The sequence below is a fragment of the Platichthys flesus genome, chromosome 11, assembly GCF_949316205.1.
Source record: "Platichthys flesus chromosome 11, fPlaFle2.1, whole genome shotgun sequence".
Taxonomy (NCBI): domain Eukaryota; kingdom Metazoa; phylum Chordata; class Actinopteri; order Pleuronectiformes; family Pleuronectidae; genus Platichthys; species Platichthys flesus.
The window spans coordinates 5,344,234-5,368,307 of NC_084955.1; the positions used below are offsets into that span (position 1 = coordinate 5,344,234).

General features: G+C 42.1%; 1 protein-coding gene across 1 annotated transcript in view; it reads right to left on the reverse strand.

Moving 5' to 3' along the window:
- Positions 1-24,074, reverse strand: part of znf407 (zinc finger protein 407) — a 145,959-nt gene that overhangs the window by 27,893 nt on the left and 93,992 nt on the right. The window contains exons 7-9 of the mRNA XM_062399801.1: positions 21,883-21,966; positions 20,029-20,149; positions 13,817-13,995 (exon numbers count right to left, since the gene is read on the reverse strand). Of these exons, the coding sequence (XP_062255785.1) occupies positions 13,817-13,995; positions 20,029-20,149; positions 21,883-21,966 (384 nt within the window). The remainder of the gene's footprint in view (positions 1-13,816; positions 13,996-20,028; positions 20,150-21,882; positions 21,967-24,074) is intronic.

Here is a 24,074-nt window from a genome sequence, read left to right on the forward strand (position 1 = left end):
CCGCCCCACCTGCACGCCCACGCAGGGTAGTCCGGGGTAGTGGCGGTTCGGAGAGCATCCATCTCTCACCTGTTCCTCACCCAACGCCCACCTTCCTCCTCCTCCTCAGATGGCACCCAAGCCTGAGCTCAATCTGCTGGGCTCACAGATTGACATTCAAACATGCACACGTCGCTCATTAACACACACAAACAGCTGTCCATATTCATAAGTGTGTGAACACGAGAATACATGGTCATAGGCTTGTGCACGTGTGCAAACTAACGCACACATACAGACACCTATGTTCTGCTAAAGCACAATTTTTTTCTTAAACTATGCTCCTTTTGGAGCAAACTGTACAAACTTTACCTGGAGCACTAAGAAAAAATGGATTGTAGGTTTTTCGAAGTTGAAGGAGATGAATATCAGTCTATCATGAGTGCTGTAGTTTTTCATATTGTGAAAATACAGCTCCGATTTAGAGAACAAATACATTTTAACTTTATAGCACAGATATTTTTTTACATATTAATAAATATATATCCATTAGAATTATTTGGTATTTAGTCCTATTAATTGTGTTTGCTTTTTTTTAATAGAGAAGATTCACATTAATGTTTAGTTTTTGTCTGTTTTCTTTAAGGTTAAGTACTTGTCCTATATTCAGTTCCTGTACTTACTTTATCTTCTTTTCCCAGCATGGGATCAATAAAGTTTATCTTATAAAAACTGTTGCCATCTTATGGTTAAATTAACTGATAATTTCAGCTCTAAGAAAGAAAACAAACATCTGCTCAATGTCCTTTTTGAGAAATTTGTGTGTTTTCTACGATGAAACAATAACAATGCCTTGGTTATAGTAAGCGAAATATTATCATAAAGATTGAAAGAGGCTCCCCTGCCGGTTAATCAATCAATCAATCAATTTACAAATCTATTTATCTATTTACAATATCTGTCCATCCATTCATCCATCCGTCCATCCATGCATGTCCAATCATCACAGCCCTTACAGCCTTCATGACCCTCATCATGCGGCGTTACAGGAAAGTGTGTAGTGCAAGGGTTGGAGGGAGGTGCAGGTGTGTGTATCAAGCATCCCCCTCCCCCCGCCCCTCTGCCCTCATCCCTCCTCCACTTCCCTCCCTCCGTTGCCGTGGTGAGGAGGGCAGTAATTACTCTGGTGTCAGCGTTGCCGGGTGCGACTCCTCCCCCGGCAAGGGGCGGCGGGCATCCATAACCCATCGTCCTGCCACGGGGTAAACGCCGGGCCATCCATCACGCACCCACTTGACAAATACCTTCCATAATAGAAGTTTATTTTTATGGGAGGCTGAATCAAGGACTTTCCCATGCATACAAAAACGTGTCAGAATTATTTATGGCTTGTGCTGAGACGCACAATATGTCATATCAAAGTCCCATCCCGCTTGCCGGCGCTGCTGGAAGCTGCCGGCGCTTGGCCTGTCGATATCTCTGCTCGCTATCAATAATGTGGAACACCGCCACGATAAGCCTCTAGATTCGGAGGTCATACTCGACACACACAAACGCACAGGCATGGGGGCTGACACGCACGCATTCTCAGGCATCACATGCATACACACACAAAACTCACACATGATGACATCCATAGATGTGTTTTCAAATGCATTTCAAACACACACACACACACACACACAGGCGGGGAGAGAAAACACACAAACAGTTGAGAACATCAATTCATACATGTGCCTGTAGTCCCACATTAAAGGTTCCTTGCAATGAAAACAAACATGTTGTTCCACTCACACATAAAAACATAAAACAGGAGAAACACAAATACCTGCATGAATCAAGTGAGTTCCTCCTTTAACAGTTTATTTTCTTTACCCTCAGTTTCCTCCCCCTAGAATAGAACAACTACCCGAACAAAGACGTTAACAGGGCTGAACTCGACCCGCTGTGTGGAGAGCAGGACCGTGGATAACTGTCCGTCAGTCAAAATCACTGCCAAGGTCAGACCAAAACAAAGCGGTTCGGAGACGAAGGAACGCAGCTGCCGCTTCCTCTTTGTATATGTGTGTAGAGTGTGTACATCTACATACACCCATCTGCGGTAGACTGATCTCCAATAGTATTCAAAAAAGCATAACAACTTAAGGAAATCCTTTCACTGTAGCCCGCAAATCTGAGAGCTGTCAGTCAGAATGAGTGGCAACCCCCTTTCGCCTAGAGAAGCGGAAATAAATTGGGTTTCCTGATAAGAGCCCAGCATCACCAGCATAACATCTGACCGAAAAGAGACAGAAAAAGAAAAAAAAATGAGCTGCTTTTCCATAAGCCACTTGAGTGCTGTCAATCAACATGACTGGCAGTCGAACATGTCGCTGGTGGAGAGAGAAATAGAGGGAATAAATAAATGAATGTACAGAAGAAGGAGCGAGAGAGAGAGAGAGAGAGAGAGAGAGAGAGAGAGAGAGAGAGAGCATTAAGCCTGGTGTGGGGAAAAATATGATAAATATGATAATTGAAATGATGAGATTTTGGTACTTGCTAGTGGATTCGGCTGTGCCCAAAGGGATTAGTCCTTCATTCACTGTCACTTTCAGCCTTTCTCTCCCCTTACGCACACAAACACTTAGCACCCCCACACACAATGCAAAAACAAAATACATACATTTATAACAAAAAGATCTAATTCTACCATGTAGGTTGTTTTTGTGTGTGTAAAACTCGGAGGCAGCAGGAGGCGATAAACCTAAAAGTAGCCGTCTGCAAACCCACCGGCAAAGTAAAAAAAGAAGAAGAAAAAAACAGCATCGGAAGCAGTGGGAGAACTTTGTCCTGTGAAGACAGAAGATGTATTGCTCAGGGGAGATAGTAGCAACAGTAAATGATTACCTTTTTACAAACTGGGCCTTTGTAATAAAATGCGTAGGGGGGAGTATTATCAATTCCGCCGCCCAGTGGAGATAGCATTTCTGAAGCCACGGCGAGGCTGATCACTATCTAGAGAGGAGTCTGAATCTGTATTCCTCCCCGCGAGTCCAGGAGGGAGAGGGGTCTGAGACCTGTTCGCTTGTATGAGTGTGGGTGTGTATCTGTATGTGTTTCACTGTTTCACTGAGAGAGACATCCGTTAAGGCCTTTTGTGCCTGCAGGCCTAGTCGTGACACCACCAAGATCTATTTTCTCACATCCACAAACTGAAAGACATGCAAGAGTGTGTGTTCATGCACAAAAACACATAGACATGAAATCTCTTATATGTGCAAACAAACATACTTTGTCCTTGGGGCAAAGAACTATAAGATTGGAGATGAAGTTCTGTGTGAACTGTGTATGTGTGTGTGTGAGATGGTGTGTTTCAATGCATCTTTCTACACTATGTCTGTGTGCCAGCCTGAGATTCTCTGTTAGATGTCTGATTCTGGAGAAAGACACTGACAGATGACACGTACACACAGACACACACACAGACACACACACACACAGACACACACACACACACACTCAAACACTCACACACTAACACACTCACACACTTGTCTGATAGCAGTCACACAGAGGAGCAGAGACACCACAGCAGAGACAACTGTCAGACCGGCAAACAGATAGAGAGACACCACAGCATGGCAGTGCTGGCCCAGAGTCACATCACTCACTCTTGACAGACACACACAAACACTTCACCAGAATATAGAGAGATCATAACACACGTAGATACACATGGCACCAGTAGAAAGAGAGTGATGCAGTTTGGGAGAAGTAAGGGGGTTAAAAAATGGGCAGAGAGCGATATCGCTGCAGCCCCGGGCGTTAATGCACACTGTTGGAACTGTGGGATATTTGTATGAAACGAGATGAGCGATGATGTGACACTCATCTGTTCCCCACATGCAAGCCTGCCTCACAACACAACACGCACATAGCGCTCCTTCAAACCTCATCCTTTCACCAACACATATCAAAGGTCACTGAATTAAAACCAGTCATCTCCAGCTCAGAGTGAATGAAGGCAAACTATCTCCACAGCTGGTTCTCATAATGTGCAGAGAACAATTCTCAATGAAAAATAATGTCTAGTAGTGATAAATATGTGTGTATCTTAACTTTACGATTAAACCTAATGTTTATTTATATATCTTCTATATCCTCAATTTACAATTAATTCCATGAGAACTATATATTTAATACATGTCTTCTGTGACTGTGGGGGGAGAGTTCAGAGACTCAAATGACCCTGATGATGTCATCTCAGCTTTGGTCTAGAAACCACAAATTTATAACAAAAAACCTGGTTTATGAAGAGGGGGCAAGGATGTTTTGAAAAGATTTAACAGGGAAGGAAAGGTTTTGATATCATGGCCCCTCAACTTTGGAAATCTCTTCCTCCAAACTTTGGATCCATAGACACTGTGACATAAACTGCAGAAAGCAGCTGAGGAATCGGTTGTTTAGACCTGCCTTTGTTTATTTCTATACTTCTATTTGCCTTTGTGTCATTTTAGATTTAAGTGTGTTGATGAGTCTGCAGACTTAGAGATTATGATCATATATTTACATAAATACGGATGCATATGTCCACCTTTTTACTTATTGTATACTATATTTATTTGTGTCAAGAACTTTGGGATATTCTGCTCTTCATATAATACACTCTTATTTTCAAGGTTGAAGAATGTAGAACCATTCTCTTCAATGTGTTTCTCAGTAGTTCCCAACTTTTGTGGACAAGCCCTTCATAACCTCAGAAAATAAAAACACAGTGTTCCAGTGGAAGACACCTACACCTTTAAATACCCCTACAAACGAAGAGTTAGTTGACATGGTAGATATAATGTTTTATAAATAAAGTCAGGCATAATTAAATATAGAAAAAAAAAAAAATGTTTGACATCTAATATCAAATAAAGTTTTAGTTTTAGATAATCATATTGGTTATTATATATAAAGACAAATTTGGTCATGAAATGGTTATGACTTCCAGGTATGATAATTATTAAAGTAAAATAAACAGGCCCTCTAGCTGGACTGCTCCCACTGAGGGGCCAGTCTGTACTCAAACAAATACAGCGCACAGAGCTTGAGCTATAGAAACACACAAGTTTGTTCTCCTCTTTCTATCCTCCTTATTCTCTTTTTCTTTTCTTTTTTCACAGGTGTCAGAGGAGATTTCATGGACTGTGCGTATGTGTGAATTTGCCACACCCCTTTTGAGTGCTAATTTACCCTTTTAGGTTTAATCTCCCCATGAGTGGCTTTCCTCGCCCATTAATTAGGCTATGGGGAGTCCACACTAACACTTAAAATGCACACATGGACTCCGACACAGGCAAAGAGTCTTTTTCTTGGTACCACACACACACAAATATATATGGTATATGTACACACATCCACTGAGATGGTGAAGAAACACAGTCCCAGACTTGAGACACGCTCTGCGAAGACAGTCCTCATCAGCCCTCTGTGGGCCTCTTTCACACTCTGGCTCCCCCTCAGTTGCACCAGTCACTGAGACAGGACAGAGGGAGGGAGAACAAGAAAAGAACAAAAAAAAAAGAAAAAAGAGGGAGATATTCTGTACTTAAGCGCAGACATAAAGAGGTGTAAGGGCATTTGTCTCTGAGATTTTTCCATTTCAAATCTATTTGTCAAGTTATGGTTGCATTAAGCCCCATCAGATTTTGGCTGACCCAAGTGGCAGCAGGAGATAGATGTTTTTGAAACTTCACTGCACATACAATTTTCTTGAAATGAGAACTCATTAAACCAAAATAATGTGATGAAAAAAAAATACCTCAAAGTCCTGCTTGCTGTGTCAAAGTGGTCAATAATATAATTTTTTTAAATGTGCAAATTGCGAGAACTGCTGTAGTATGCCAGAAGAGTTTTCACAATAAAACACTATGAGGTGATTTGGACAGAAACATTGTAAACACTACAATTTATCAATCAGACAGTAGAAAGATCTCTGCTCTTTGGATGTTCAGTAGTGCCCTGCTTCTCCAACTACAAGTCTATCTCTTAAAACACCACCTGAACCAGTGAAAATTAAACTCCTCCATTCTCCTTTTTTTCTTTCGCTTCTACAAACAAACCACACATTTACCAAAAACTGCACTTAAGAGGGAAATACAATAACAGCACTTGATAGTGGCTTGTTATGTTAGAAATAAGAGGGCACTTAATTGGGGTCTGATAGTCTAATAGGCAGCCCCTCTGATTACCAACTCTGCACATTGGCTTAAATTAGCCCACTGATGAGCAGCCAGGGGATTCAATTATGCTAGGGGAGAAATAAGGGGCCCTAATAGGCCACTGTATCAGGAAACATGGGACTGGGCTGGGCTAAAGCGCTGGTAATTGGTTGTTTAGTTGGAAAGTTGAGCCTGTTGGTAATTAGAGATGCCGAGACGTTTGGAGAGCCACCAAACCGACGACACATGGAGGCTAAGGAGGAAGACAAGGGTCCTTGGTACAGGAAAAGGGGCAAAGGTCGCGGCGGAGATTTCATAAGTGCTCTTCAGCCAATGAGGGTGTAGACCAGGGAAAACATCTTGGTACCCAGAGTAGTGTTGACTTAGTAAAGGTCAAGATGGAGCAAACTTGGCTACCAGTGAAAAAATCATTGCTCTGGACTTGTCTCACTTCATGCTCTCCTTACAATTACTTTCTTATCTTTTCACTGCTCTTTTCTCTCTCAGCTTTCCCATCGACGTCTTTCTTTCTGTCTTGTCTCAGGCAGGTTAGCAGTTAGCTGCAGATGGATGTGTACAGCGTGTCTGAATTGAAGGAAGAGGAGGACGATTGAATTATGGATGAGGCTTTATAGGAGCCGGCGGCCTGTCTGGTCCCATATCCACTGTCCCATACAGGAGGAGCAGCCCTGCCTGTGAGCATCCCCACCACGAGTCACTCACAGGGGGTGTCTCTGTGTGTGTATATCTAATGTGTCTTTCTACCAATGCTCTAAATGTTAACAGGAAAGCCTCTGTGTCCTGTTTTCTTGCAAACATATAGTATTTGCTTTTATCTTTCGATTAACAGGAGAGAAGTTAAGCATATGATGTAAACGGACATGATATAAACAAACCCATTGGGGATGTCTGAAAAGTGGTTTAAATGAATGATGATCTTATTCATACCAGGGAAGTGCATGCAAATAAGTGTACTGTACTGTAGCTTTCCAGCAAAACATGTTTCAGTCTGAAGGAAGACATTTGCTCAGTAACTGCTTAACTCATTAAGACAGGACGTGATATATCAGTGTATATACCTTTAAGACTGAGTGCCTCTCCCTTAGAGCCGGATGAGACATGTGCGTCTCATCCACGATGTCATGCTTTTGACGACATTTGGCTGATTCAATACATTTGCTGAAAATGCAACATGCATTATTGGAAGAGTTAAACAAGTTTCTGTAAACGTTGACAATTCCGCCAGATTTTCAGGAAACCCTCAGGTTCCGGGGGGGGGGGGGGGGTCACTTTCTAACAAGGCTTTCGGTTTAAGGGGAGGTTAATGTTCAGCGCCTTAGGTCTTAATGGGTTAAAGCAGTTCAGCAAATATAATCTATGCTGCCAAATTTCCTACTAAGGTGTTGTTACTGTTATCTTTCTTGTGCCATCGATGTCCAACTTTCTTTTCTCCAAATGTCATCATCAGAACACAGCATTAGTCTAAAAACCTGTGCAGACAGCACAATTTCATCCTTTTGTCCTGCTACCTCACTGTGCAACTTAGTCCTACATAAGCCATCTGCAACTTTTTTAATAGTGCAACATAAGCACACATCTAACATAACTGTGCCATTACAACACCAGAGAGCTTGTATCAAGTCTCATCAATCTGCCTCAAATTTCCTGATAGTGACAAAACTTGTCCAGAGGCACTGACCCAGTCTGACGATGACACCACATGTACAGTCATCATTCACCGTGTGAAAAAAAATAAAATCTGTCTGCAATGGCCTAAAGGTGGCAAAAACACACTGAAGACATTGCTTCACATTCGGTGCAGCCAGAGACCAATTGTTTCTCTGTGTCCATACTGATTGGATGGGACTTGTCAGTTAAGGCTCTGAATGGCCACTTAACGGCTGAAGGGAAGCTCTCAGATTGGTGCTGAGAGGAAGGGAAGAGAATAGAAGAAGAAGATGAAACAAAAGCCCGTTTGTTGTGGATGATGTGTGATAAATGCAGCCAGTTGGGGGAGTTTTCACGCTCACTGGAGCAGGTTATTATGCAGGAATTGCTGCTTGCTCTGCCCAGACCGACCCTGTACTGGTTTACTGAGATGCATGCAACTGACGCTGTGCGTTTTCCCCTAAACCGCTTCGCTAACCCTCCAAACAGACTCTCTCTCACACATGCACACACGCACACACGCACACACACAAACACACACACACCCCTTGTTGCACGTCTCATGGGGCACACTGGCATTGAGCAGCTGCTTCTCAATTGTAATATTTCAAGCAAGACTGCATGTGTAGTTTATGGAAGTAAAGGAGAAGGTATTAAATATAGAGCAACAGTCCGAAAGATGGACAAAACGCATAAAGAAGAAAACAAGTTGTGAGTTTAAAGCCACTCACTTCACTTGATCCTTACAGGGCCAGATGAAGCTGAAAGGTGTTCCTCCTCAAGGGAATTCACCAATTAACACCCAGACAGTGACTTGAGATAAGCTTCAAGTTTATGCATGCAGGCTTACTAAGGATGTTTTGTGCGACTCAGGAAATTAGATAAAGTGTTAGAAACATCCATCTTACATTACACTGTTTTCATTTTCACCAGATCTCAAACAAAGGAAACCAGTGTAACCAGTGGTTGCATTAATGAAATATTTTCGATCAATGACTGATTCTTTTTAAAGAGTGATCCATCATTTTGACAGATTAGAACACTGAGGGTGATCCGCTGTAACGTTAAGAAAATCTCATGCGACGCTGTCAATAACCACAAATAGACCAGACGGCGATATGGGTCACAGGAATTGTGCCCTTGTTGCATAGAAAGCCGATGATGGAGGATTTCCTCTTGGCTACCCAGGAGCGTGTATGTTCAGGAAATCCCCCATCCAGAAAGCGACGCCTTGAAGAGATTTTCCTCAACTTGAAAACTCCAGTGTGGCAGAAGAGTGTCCAGTAAAGTTGAAATTACCGTGAGGAGTCTTCGCTCTGAGCTAAAGACACAAAAGCCTAATGACAACCCCCTCTGCAGCAAACTCCCTTCATCTATTTGATTATACTCAATTCTGTTAAATTGCATCGTACATATTTGCCTGTTCAAATGTAATGGCTGTTTTTCTGCCCTTTACTGTCACTGAAAAAGAAAAACTGCTTTGTGTGATAATGTTGTCATGAAGAGTGACCATATAAAGGCCCGTAAAACTAGACACTCTGTATGTTTATTATGTATATTAAAAGTTAGTGATGAAGCTGTAGAAAAATAAATGTCTCATTATCATTAAAAATTAAAAAGAATGGTAGGAATAAATTGTGGAGCAACTTTATGAGTGCAACATCTGATTGTATCTTTCCATCATATTTTTTTTCTTTTCTGTGGCGTTAAAGGTATTTTACACTCTTTGGCCTCAACCTCCTCCCCCCCCCTGTTGACTTTGTAAGATCCAACTCAAGAACAACATTCACACTGCGATGGCATCAGCACAATGAACCAACCTGTTCGCCTGATTTTACATCGTACGGAACAGAATGACTTTTTTCATTAATGCCGATCATGTGAATGCAACATAAGGAAGGTGACACAAAGACGCGGGTTCATCAACAACGCTGACGACTTGATGTCCTATAGGTGTTTTTTCAAACAACAGCGATACATTGTGTGGTTTTTTTCAACACATTTACCACATAGAAACGTGTCACATGTAACACATTGTTATTAGAAACAGATGTTGATTTTAACGCCGGTGTCTGTGGCTTCTTTCACAACGTCGACACAGTGTCATATGCGCAGGGATACCAGGACACATTTGCATGACATACACACCTGTCCTCCACAATCACAAACACGCTGCTGTAACACAATACGCAAGTAAAACTCAGGAGAGTAATGTTTCATTACATGATGAACAGAAGGTGAGAGTGAGGGAGGGAAGCCGGGCAGGCGCACACATGCATAACTTAAGTAAAAGCCATCGAAATTCAGATTTGTTTACAGATTTGTTTAATAAGGGAAAAATATATGCAAACAAATGAATTTGCCTGTGGTTGTAAATGTGTATTAAGATCATCACTTACAAGGCCAGGTCTCCCCTAGCCCTCTACAGCAGAGATCCATCATGCATTATTAAGGATAATAGAATCTGCATAAAGCTGCAACAAAGCCTTGAAGAAGTTTATTTATTTATTTGTTTTATCTTTTTAGCCACTAAGCAGCACATCCAAATACTCAGTCGCTGTGAGCTAATTACAAAGCATTTGATCTCTGTGCCCCAAGGATGTGCAATTATAACCTTGGTGGAAAATTAGGGAAATTTTTCAAAATTAAAAATAGTGGAATGAAGAAGGTCTGAAAAAGCTAATGGCGACATATCACCTGTGTGTGTGTGTGTGTGTGTGTGTGTGTGTGTGTGTGTGTGTAAACACGGCTTTTCTTACTGAACAGGACAGGAGTCTGATTTTAACAAAGCCACTGCTCTGCAACGACACTTGACCTCACTGGAGGGAGATGGCAGAGAAACAAGGAAATCTTCTATTTCCCTAAGCTACACCAGTCATCACGCAGCATTTTAATTAGACAAGAAAGTTCTAGTCGAGGGGAAATTTGGTAAAAGTCGCCACACTGTGATGTACCTGTAGCTCTAGTCCGGATGCAGTACTATCTATGCCGTGATCAAACAGATGCCGCCACTCCTCTCTGGCATATCTCACCGCAGATCACACAGGGAAGACAATTGTCATTACCATTTTATTAAAATGTGTCCTATCAGCAACATCCACCCCCCCCCCCTTACTCACATATCTAACCTCCTTTCTCTTCTCCTGCTTTTTTTCCACCTCAAATTCTAATCAACATTCCCCTCCATCACTTGCTGGATGTAATTCCCTCTCTTCCTTCGTTTGCAAAGGACCTCTCCTTTCATCCTTGAAAAGGGCTTTAATTTGAAGTGCGACGCTGAATAAAGAAGGGAAGACGAAGAGAGTGAGAGAGAGCAGGGGAAAGGGAGAGAGCGAGAGAGAGAGTGATATGGAAAGACAGAGCGGCGGAGACGTTCGGGTGTCAATCAATAGAGCGCGAGGGGCTGCGAGGGCCCATGACTAGGGTGCGTTTGATCTGTGTCTTTCAAAGGGGGAACAGCGGGAAGGGCCATCACAGATGATTTGCCTCTTGCTGCTGGCCCTGGTGCCACTCTGACAGAGAGCAATCACAAGCAGGTTAATTCAACATCTACCTTCTTAATCTTTTTTTCCCCTGTCTCTTTCTTTTGGTCTCGTTCTGTCTACTTAGATGAAACACTGCTCTTTCCGCTACCACCACCATCACCTCCCTTTTCCGTCTTTTGAAAGGGGAAGAGATCACAGGTGTACTTTCAATGTCTTTTCAAACCCACCTATAGTTTGACTGCTTTGGTTTTAAACTGGTAAAGACCTGATGATTGTCTGTTTTTCTGCGATGGTTTACTTACATGTTGTTGCCACAAAGCTGCGATTGGTAATTTCTCTTTGGAAACAGATGCAGTTAAATATTTGTTCTCTCGGGAAACAAACACCATCATCCACATTTTTGCATAACTTCTTTTGCAGTCATTCTGTGGGTTTATATCTGTGTCAAGTGAGTGTCAAGATGACATTTTGAAAACATGCTGCCTCAATTGACTGAAAGTGGAGGATGTGACATGTGATCAAGACAACATCTGACCTTGGCTAACAAAATGATTAACATTCGGTGCCTCCTACAGCTGGGCTGAATGCCACGGCACTGACCTGGAGATTTAGCAAAACTGTTTTGTTCTCTTGTAACCTAATACATCAAACTTATAAGGGAAAGATAAAGAGATAAAGAAACAAAATGAATCTATGAGACGGTCTTCTGCACCAAAGGTCGGCCATACATGAGGACAAACAGAGGTGAGGGAAATTCTAGGGTGAAAGGGTAAAAAAGGAAAAAAGGTGTGCTTTGGCTAAAGTATAGAAAGAATGGAGAATATGAAGGAGGGGGTGTGTTTCGTTTAGTTTAGTTGAAGGTAAAAAGGTTGTTCAGGGAGGTCGGGGGTGAATGTCAAGAAGATCAACGATAGACTCAGTCCTTGAATTTCAAGAATACAAATTATACCAAGAATAAGCCTGTTTCAGAAATTCAAAAAAAAAAAAACTTTTCGGAGTCAGCACAAAGACACGACTCAGATTCATTCAATTTCAATAGGAAATAAACCACTGTGCCACCAGAATGCTGGCATTTTCCAGTAATGTCCCCAGCCTGGCCTTTTCCTCGTGGTGCTTCCCTCCAACTATACTGCTTTTATGTAAGGTCAGAGGGATAACAGGATAAAGGCTGTCCTCTCTGCTCCTCTGAAGGACAAGCACTCTGCCGATTGGATTTGGTGGCCTTCAAGGACAAAAGGAAGAACACTGCGACACAAAGGAAGCAATAGAGGAGGACCAAGATTTCATCTGTCTCTGTGTCCTGAGTGATTGGCAGGGATGGCCAGACCAGCAATCTTTGAGTGCTGCCTCTTTGTGGCTGGGTGGCCTCCATCAGCATTATATAGCGAGACTCGATCCAACGACAAAACACGCTCGGGGATTCTGGATGATCTGACCTCAGTGGAATAATAGAGCCCATGAAGGCAGCGTTTGGTTTAATTCAGTGATTTCAAATGTTGATTTGTCTGTGATTGTATTCTACAAGAGCTTGTGCACACAATAACAAAAGATTACGGAGGCAACTGAGAACATGAACTAAGTTCAATCCTTGAAACAGCAGAAAAACACCGGTTTGTTGTTGTTTAAGGTGCAAGGGACCTTCAGGGGCGCTCCAATGATGTATTGTTACACATCCATAAAGTTGAAGGATTCAAAGAAACGGATTAAAAAAAGCATAGGGAAAACTTCAGCAGGTACAGATATCCTGACCTTTTGTTAGTATGGGCAACGCTCCAGAAACACTGGATCCTACAACTCCAGCAATGTAACTAAATAACATGAATGGTCTTTAAAACATGTGATACAGGTTTAAAGTCAATGATGAGTGCAATAATATAATTTCCCCCTGACTGAAAAGTTCCCAACACAGACACAGATGTCAAGCCACCACCTTTTTCAAAGGCTGAGTTAAACTAGTAGAGACAAATGAACTGATAATGATGAGTATAATTGTTGGAGTGCTCCTTTAACTCTCATCTGATCCTGCGGACTCGATGGAACAGATTTTTGGTGAAACTGAGCGGTACCATACACGATATTGCTGGAAATAAGTATGGACCTGAACATTTACACACAGAAGTGTTCAGAATGTCTCTTAGGCACCTTTGTTTCCACTGATCAAATAACCCACAAACGCACACTGCAAAGGAATATGATGAAATTACATCAATCCCTGGTCACATGTATCTGCAATACGCACAGTTTTTAATCAGATCCGCTCCGGATTGACAGTGATGGAAACATGACACCTGGGTAAACACGCTAATTTGTCAAGACAACGAGGTGAGAGAGCTTCTGATCTATATGTTTTTGTGATGTTGAACATGACAACCAAAAAACTGAAAGGCAAACTCCTCTACTGGCAGAGGGAAAGGAGTCAATTGTCTCTCTCTAGATGATTTACTCGGTTTTTAAAGTTGTGAAATGTTAGGTTTTCTATTTACTTCAAGGGCCAATTACCTGCATGTAGGTAGGCCAGGTCTGGATTCTCGATATCAGCATGATTCTCCTTCAGGTGGTTTCGGAAATCAGTGGGAGAGTTGGTGGCGTGGCTGCATTTGGGACAGTTGTACATCTTCACGCCCTCATGTTTTCCCGTATGGAGAATGTGCTTCCGAATATTCTCAGCACAGTTAGATCTGAGGGAGACAAACAAAGATTAAAGGCCTCATTCCTTTTCGGAAGAAACTAAATAATTTAAAAGAAAGTCAAAGATTAAAAGATGAGAGAAAACACAAGATAAACGCTTGGCAATATTCCCAAGAAAAGGTTTTGCAGCATTAACATTCTATTTTGTTGCAATGATGAGACCCACACACTCTCACGCACGCACACACACGCACGCACGCACGCGCGCACGCGCGCGCGCGCGCACACACACACACACACACACACACACACACACACACACACACACACACACACACACACACACACACACACACACACACACACACACACACACACACACACACACACGCACGCACACACACACACGCGCACACACACACACACGCCAGCTCAAGTTGAGCTTCGGAGCTGTGGGAGCAGACGTGTTTGGACAGACTCTCAAAGCATTCATAGCCTAAATATGCCTCTGTGAAACAGTCAGGAATGACGAAATAAAACATATTCACATGAACAATATTTACATCTCACAAATTCTTTGATATTCTGTTATGCTCTTTCATTTCCCCTGCAAATTTTCTTTCCTCATAGTTGGTCGGTTTAGAGTGTAATGGTGCTGGAATCTGTGTTACGACTGCCGAAACAGAGGCGAGCTAAAGCTACGTTCAAACTGCAAGCCTTAGTGCTTAATTCAGATCTTCTTATGAAGCTGTATCAGACTCCAAAGTGAACTATCATTAAAAAATCACATTGGAGAGAAAAAATCTGATTGGGCCTGTGAACTTAGTGTAAATGCATTAAAGAGACTAAATGTTTGGGGACTTTCGCTATCCAGTATGTATCTTTAGCACGTGTATTAAAGGTGTACAACGAGTGGTGTTGTGTGTGTATGTGTGTGAGGGTTTGCGGGGCTTTGGGCTGGTCAGATAGGGCAGGGCAGGCATTGAGCTACTGCAGGGTGTAGGATGTAATGATGTCAGCTCAGAGAGTCTCAGCCAACCCTCTGCTGATTAATGACGCTGCCTGACCTGCTCCCAGGCTCTATCTAAACCTGCCCACAGACACACTAGCACACACACATGTCTTAGTGAAGCCCTGAATGGGCAGGACACAAACAAACATGCACATACATACATACATGGGTGAACATGAACAGTTCAGTTTGTGCCAAATTAAAAAAAAAAAAAAAAAAAGGAAATCTCTGATATGACAAGACGGGTGCAGTATATACACACACAAATCCATAAACACCCACACCCACACATGTGTACCTAAGCACACACATAATGCATCATGCAAGCAAGCATGTGCAGTGTAGAACACAGCTCCATACACACACATAAACACACACCATCATGTGTTGATGGATGGGGCACTCCTGCTCAGTTTGGACCTGACATTCTCGGACAGTATAATACGCAATTACTCTCCCTTATCACCTTGGCCGGGACAATAAAGCCTCACACTGCCATAGCTCACGCCAGCCAAGGAGAGAATTTGTTTTCACTTTTGCAGAGACACCTCTCTCCATCATGGGGCCACAGTCCAACCTGGCTCCACTGGGGCCTAAACAGAGCGGGCCCTCGTTGCGTTTCTGTTCCTGCTGTATGAAATAAGCACCAGCAAGGGGTGACCAATGAGGGCTCGTCACAAAGCCGAAGACTACAGCAGGCTGGGATGCCACCATCTCAACAAAAGAATAAATAATGCTTTATATGACCAGTTCTGATACAGCATTAACAAATCCAGAAATACTACAGGGCAGCTGACTGTTAAAATATAATTCGACTTCGTTAAGTTCAGCCTTATGTTTATACAAAGATTCCGAACGTGAATGTGCAGAATCTGTACGAGACAGGTTGATTTTGGGGACAGAGGCCTTCTGCTCTATGTGTACAATCACATGTGAGCAAGCTTGGGTTGTAAGCAGTCCATGTGGAAAGCGAAAGACGCGGAACACATTGACCAAAATGCCTCGGCTATCAGATTTTTTATTTCATATTTCATATGCAAATAGCTTTTAACAAAGAATAGCGAACAATGTTGTCTGCACCTATAAAACTGGTTGTGTTTTCTTGGGAGTCTTGTCCTGGACACCTGCAGGAAGCCACAAAATATTGTCCGATGCCCCCAGCAGCTATTGTCTGACAATCTGGCCGCTGCACTGAGATTGTTCTCTTTCTGACTGAAGTTTGTATTTCTGGGTGTAAAAGCAGATATTTAAAAAGCACCTAAAAACCTAATAAAAAGAGTTTTATAAGAAACCAGAGTTAACAAGCATTGAAAGCAGAAACACAGACTATGAATCTCCACTAAGGCCTTATTTCTAAAACCACAGCTTTAAGGTAGTTTGAAGAATCTGAAAAGGTTAGAGCATCTTCATGAGTCTTACGAACTGGTGATGGATAAATATGTAAATAACCATTTATATTGGTTATCTGCATACTGTCAATTACTTATCCAGCAATCCTATTGTTGTAATTACAGTGGTATCGGCAGCCGCTAGCAAACCAAGAACAGGTTCACAGACACATCATGGCCACATCTGTTGACTGTTCTTTTGCATAATGAAGAAAAAAGACGGCCTTAAAAATTTGAAACTGCCACATGCTCATGAATTAACGCAAATCATGCGGCAAAAAAATGCATTTAATACCGAAAGTGAACTGATTTCTTATTCGAAAGGGGGAGCATTAAAAGATAAAAAATTTGAAGCGGAGCTAAAAGGTTGTAAAGAGAGCGCGGGTGGATTCCTAGGGGGGCCATGCTATCTCTCAGATATGGTAATGGCGTAATTGTCATATTAAAACAACACAACGTGCGTTTAGGAGTCAGCAGGTGTCACAGTTAGTGAAAGCCCACACCAGTCCTCCTACTATACACTGTATTAATTAGTCTAACACTGTTTCAACTTCCTCCCCCATCCATGCACTCAACATGGGAATCAGCCATACTGACGCGCAATGGATATATCACCCCTTTTCTCCCTCTTTCTGCTGCTCTCTCCCCTTTATTTCAACCATTTCCATATTCCTCCTCCCAACGAGTGTATGGTAATGGGAGAGGTGTAATTGGGGGGGGGCTGTATTTGGATCATTGGCGCTATTTGGATCTTATTCTGCCAAGGAGGCCCAGTTATCATCATTAATGCCTCCCCCTCCTCCCCAACTCTCCCTTCACTTTACAAGGTCGCAGGCCCTCCTGGCATTGACGGTAAAGATGTCATCCTCAAAGCCGCCGTTGCCATGGATTGAAACGATACTGTAACAGGTAGATTGAACACATGAAGGCAGCAGCATTCAATAAACAATAATAGCCCCAGGAGGAGGGTAAGATGGAGGGAGTCGGAGGTTACATATCAATTAGACTGTTTAAGATGCCACTGTGACTTTAATGAGAAAAAGGGGCAAAAAACCTGCTCATTGTGAACAATACAAACGTATCCTTAAACAGTGAAGCAAAGAAGTTTTGCAGCATGCATAAATAGCCAAATAGATGCCATTAATTGACAGCCCAGGACTGCTTGTGCAATATCATTAGAATATTTTACCACCATTTCCAACTATAATTATCTGCCTCTATTATCTGTCTCTGAATAAGGGATGAGTGGCATATGATGGATCATTCAACCCCCTGCTCATTTACATGCATTTGAGGAGCGGCCTTGATGGCGATAACGTTGTATCAAGTGTCTTTCTTCGATATCGTCCATAACATTTAATAGGGGATTTTAAATACCGTATATCAGATGGATCACGTTAAAACAGTCATAAACACAGTCTATAACTTAAAACTGTCAATCACTAGGACCAAGACCTTCATATTCCTTTACGGTTGCATAATTTTTATTTCATGAGACCGGCCTACACTGAAAGGTCAAATGTGCTAACTCACCAAGTAGCTCCTCATTGTCATCAAACCACCGGAGACGTTAGAGTGTAAAAACATGGGGCCGAGGCAAGGCCCCTCACGGCTGTCTGAGGCCCCCACATTCAATTCCTCACATTAGCAAGCCAGCGGGGCATTTCCCCCCACCTTCCTCCTCATCCACACTTCTTCTCTCCCCTCTGGACCCCTATGAACCCCTGAGGCCACCAAAATGTTAATTGGGCTTCTAATTTACAGTTTCATTTGCCACTATCTGTAATGATTATTAAGTATCAACGCAGGAACAATGGGGCCAGGGACATTTGGCTCTCTGTATGTGCAGTATCTTTCTGATGTAGGGGTTAGTAAAATGTGGTGGTTTGATGTGGGACCAAAATTTGCCATGAAGAAAATAAAAAATCTGCTAATTCATATGACTTAATAGTTTTTTGGTATATATTTTCAATATATTTTTGAATCAATGAGACTGAGTTTAATGAGATACTTGGATCAGTCTCAACATATGTATGTGTCGTCCTTATCTTACAGAGTTGTTTTTTTTTCGTTGGTTTTCAGGTTATAGCGTCCCGAGAAGAAAAACATTTTCTGTCAAAGCGAGATTTGAATTCTGGGCAAATCAACAAATGTCTGCTGTTTGCAGAATTACTGCACAGTATCAGCACTTCTAATCTATCAGAAACAAGAGTGAAGAGCAATTCTAGTGCATTTTTAGAAGGAACTTAGGCTCAAGTGCATTGAGCCAAATAGCTTAGTATCCGACCCTATATCCAAAAACATCGACAAAATTGAAATGTGACCTCAGGGTTTAGATTTGTTAGACATTAGCAGAGAAGTCAAGGGATATCCAAAGTTCTTACAGTTCATATTGAAGGATAACTTCATGTTGATCCATCAAGAATCTACAAACATCAACCTTAATGTAACAGTAAAAGCATCTAAAACAACTGTAGGATCCATCCTCCTGCGAACACACATGTCTGTACAACACAATAGAAATCCATCCAGTTGTTGTTCAAATACTGTAGTTTGGACCAAGTTGGCTGACTGATCAACCCGCACTGCCATTTTACACCAACTGTAAATGTAACTACAAATCTCATAGTTGAACTCTCACATTAAGCATAAAGCACACATTAAAACACACATCTCACACAACTCAATTATATTTGTGATTATTTAGCCACAATATCTTCACATCTTCTGCACATCTTTCATCAGATAAATTACACTACACAGGTCATTCCTTAATACAAGGGTTTGTGACAACTTAAGGTACCAGATGAGATAATGCTTTGATCATTAAATTACTCAACTCTGATTATCACTGCTCAGCATATCCGCCCTCAAAGTTGTATGAATACAAAAGAGAAATGAAGTGAGTGGAGTGTTTCACTGCAGCGGAGCAGGAGTAGCAAGCTGCTGAAATGACTTTGTCACAGAGGGGAAAAAACAAATGAAGAGTGCATCTAAAACTAATGATGGGTTTGAGATCATTCCTTTTCACACTCTTCTGCCACAACCTGACGAGGAAGAACAGGGTGAGGGAAAGACAGAGATAGAGAGAGAAAGAGAGAGAGAGAGAGAGAAAGAGAGACAGAGAGAGAAGAGAGAGAGAGAGAGAGAGAGAGAGAGAGAGAGAGAGAGAGAGAGACAAGGGGAGGTAAGGGGAGGTAAGAGAGAGAGATGGAGATGTACAACGCCAGCCAAAACTTTTTCAATTTCACCGACAATTTCCTTTGTAATTACTGATGTGGTATGATGGTGTTTTAATGACAGGGACCTGCCGGTGACAATGTGTGTGCGTGCGTGTGTGTGTGTTTATTTGTGTGCATGTTGGGATCTGGCTGGGCCTGATGAGATGGAGTCATGCTGTGTAGATTAGACCTGTCTGCCCTCCACCTCCACCAGTCTCTCTCTCTCTCTCTCACACACACACACACACACACACACACACACACACACACACACACACACACACACACACACACACACACACACACACACACACACACACACACACACACACACACACACACACACACACACACACACACACACACACACACACACACAATGACCAATCACCCCGATGATCATCGGTGCAATGGTGGTGGCCATCAGTGCCACAATCCGTGAGCGGGTCAATGAGCCAGTACCTGTAGTCGCACCAGGGGCAGCGGTATGGTTTCTCCCCGGTGTGAACACGTTTGTGCCGCGATAGGTGAGACTGTGTAGTGGAGGCGAAGTTGCAGAGCTTGCATTTGAAGGGTCTTTCTCCTGTGGGGTACAGAGGTTGAAGAGATGAGAGTGACAGACTGAAGGTTTTGCACTGACAAATCACATTGACATATAAACATAAAAACCCAGGTGGAAGGCTACGATGGCCATGACCTGGCTAATGTGACAATACTCTGCTAACTAAAAGATATTTCTTAAATTGTTTCCGAATTTATGATGAATTTTGAGACTGATTCATGAAAAATTAAGAGCATCTGAGGGGCAACACAAACCCTGCGTGCTGTAAATTGCACCACTTTTTGTATTTGATATTATAATTACTTCTCATGACATCCCTGCAACGTTTTCCATTAATTACCTAGACTTTGGCAGCCACATTAAACCATAGATTAATTTGTATCATCACACTTAGAAGGGCACTGGGACAGCGCATCCTACTCCAAGGCCAACATTCTATCTCGCAATGTTGACAAAAGTAAAGAAATTATCTCGGATCAAACCACTGAATTGTAAAAGTATGGATTCTTCCTTGGTCAATATCCAACCCTTCTATGAAACTGATAGAACATTGGTTCAGTAGTTTTTATGTTGTCCGGATAACAGACAAACAGCATGAACACGAAGAAAAGACCTCCTTTAACGAGATATTGATACGAAAAGTCAACTGGAGACACTGAGTGGAAGTTGCAGTTCAAGCTGAAACACTTAAAGCAGCACTGAAAGGATTTGTGTCTGCATGACATTTGAGACCAAAATAACCAAACTAACCTAAATAATTCATCTTACAGTGAGCAGGATATGCTGAAACTTACAAATGCATGGAGGTATCAAATCAACATGAAGTACAAATGTTTTGACCAATGTATTTAGGCGCACGTGTTATCTGTGTGTTAGTTTCATTATTTTGATTTCACATTGCCAGCCAGTAGCAGGAGGAGGTATTTTACTCAGCAGCTTCAGGAATGTCAGTATTTACAGCTACTAACTGACAGAACATCAGAGTAGTTTGTTAACAAGGTATTCAATTACTGACAGGAATAACACGAGACACTAAATAAATGATCAATGCTTTCTTTAGGAAACAAAAACCACATAACAATATTGGCATTAGCAGCAGCAGTTAGATATCTGTACCAGCTAAACTCTGATAAGCACACAATGTCAGACAGGGTGGTCCCCTCATGTGAAACTGCACCATAACAGATTTGAATAAACAGCTAAATCAGTGGAATTGACACATGTCAACACAGGAGAGGAGGACAGAAATTAGAGGTTCCGGGGCGGAATGACAGAGAAAGAGCAAACAAAATGAATTATGAAAACCCCAGATGAATATTTATAACAGGATTCTTGATCCTTGGGCGCCTGCCAGACAACGGTTAAGAACAGTATTTGTTTCACGATCCCAATTTCAAAAAAAAGGCTTGTTATTGACAGTCTATCTGAAAAATGCAATTTCCCTAAGCGACAGAATGACATGGTGAAATGATAACTGAAATTAAAAATATCAGATTCAGTCAGCCATCCTGGTACACATGCCCATCACTGACAGCAGCAAGTCACAGTGATGGGCCTGCATGAGTGTGTGTGTGTGTGTGTGTACAAACAGTTCCTAAAACTACGTGAACAAAATATTGTTGTTGTTCAGATCTTCAAGTGTCAGTCACCACCCAGAATCATGTTCATGGACCACGATACCAAAGTACCACAGTTGGGTTGTGTGACTGGATTATTTCACAGCGCAAGTTCAGGGTGTGTGTGTCGTTTCTTACCCGTGTGCTGGCGTCTGTGCTTGGTGAGGGCGTGTCTCGTGCCTCCCGCAAAACCACACAGGTCACACAGATAAGACTTCTCTCCTGTGGAGGCAGAAAGAGAGAAAAGAGAGTGTTGTCCTTGAGAAACATGAGAGAGGGGAGGTAATGGATTTGTAGTCATCAGAGTTCATTCAACCTCTGTGTTTGGAATCAGAGCGGCTCACACTGGTGGAAACAGATTTTTCCAATTTACACGTTATAATTTTCACTTGAATTGTGGTAGAGGAGAGCTGTACCCTAAGAGTAAAAGGGTGAGAGGTTATATTAGGGGACAGAAAAAAAAGTAGATTTTATCAGCTTTTTAAGAGCTGATTCAATCCTTTACATTGTGGCCCAATCTAGCCTGATACTGATCGGTTCGGTGCACAGACAGTCTAAATAGATGATTGACATGTCTCCACTTCCTCCCACTATCCAGAAATGAAGCAAACCAAATTTGTTAATTTGCCGCCTGCATCTGTGCAGTGGCGATTGGGGGATGGAGCTGTGGGGGGCGGGGTCCCACTGACACACTTGAACAATTATAAGTCAATCTAAGCTGTCAATCATGACATTGCACAAATAACTAATTTAAGCCAAACTGGAACCATAGGTGTGATGAGAACTACCTAAAATAACAGAAACCATGAGAACAGCATATTTGACTTTTTAGTTTGGTCCATGTCCCATCCGCTAACATGGAGGAGGCAGGGTTTAAGACCTTTCCTGCAGTCAGCCACATACAACAGTTGTATCATTAGTGAAAGAAACAGAAGCCACAGCTGTGACACTAAACTATCCTTCAGTACAACATTGAAACCAATGAGGTTCATGTCATAAATACCAACATACAGCAACAAAACCAGTTTATTATTTCTATCTGGAAGCGTTAGATCAGATGGAGCTTAATAAACTCATGTGTAAGTTCGAAGCCTGTGTGTGAACGTGCATTATTTTGCTTGTTTTGACACACTGGGACTGCAAGTGATGCGATTACTAATAAAATATACTGCTTATCCTGCTGCAATCATTCACATGTCTATGTGAAGCCACTCGACTCATGACATTCGCCTTTGTTTCTGTTGTTGTCTGCCTCAGCTCAAATAAGTGTAACGTATCTGTCTCTGATACTTTTTAATTTCAATGATGTTTCAACAATAATCAATAACAAATACACTGAAATAGTACAATAACAACCTTAAATATCATGGAGTGGTAATACATAAAAAGTGACAGGACACATGGGTGACAGTGGAATAATGGCACGCAGTAAACGGTCCAGCCATGCGGGATTCAAACCAGGGACCTGCTGCTCAAGGCGTATGCTCATGGACTATGTCTCCTAACCATTTTGCCCGAATAAGAGACACTGTCTCAAATCAGAGCTACCGCTGAAGTGCCATTGAGCAGAATCTTAGAGCTGAAATAATGACAGAGAGGAAGGAAATTTTGAGTTAGTGAAATTACGAGAAATGTGTGGAGAAGGAGAGAGACAGAAGTGAGAAAAAAGAAGACAGACTGAACAGATGAGCAGCGGCTCTAGTTGGCTAACAGATGAGCCAAGCAGAAGTCACAGATCACTAGTGTATATCCATCAGAGCTCTCACAGCTAACTAATTCCTCCAATCAGATGGATCCGTGTAAATATGTCAAATGGGGGACGGGAAATTGCCAGTGTGGTTTATTGACTGTGATAAAATCTGAAAAGCACCGCTGAACATAATTACATACTTGTCAGAGCCATAAAAATTAGCTTTATTATCAATGGGATGGTTTTGTACAACTTCATTTAGGGGCGATGCCTTCCAGATGGGGAGCGTGGAGAGCTTTTTTACATTCCTCCTCTCTTCCCTGCATCTGGCTCTGTCATTAACAGCATGATGCTCTTTCTCTCTCTCTCTCTCTCTCTCTCTCTCTCTCTCTCTCTCTCTCTCTGTGCCATTGCACACAAGCAGTAACACACTCCTGCGCACACACACAAAGACCACAACATTTGTGATAAGACTCACTCAGGCAAACACACAAACACGCACACACACACAACGAAGATATATCCACATTGATACATATACACAAATCATACTGCTATTGGTGTGCTATATGAACACATTATGTACCAGCACATATCTGGAAACTCTGTGTGTTTCACAAGCTACATGTACTGTATGTAC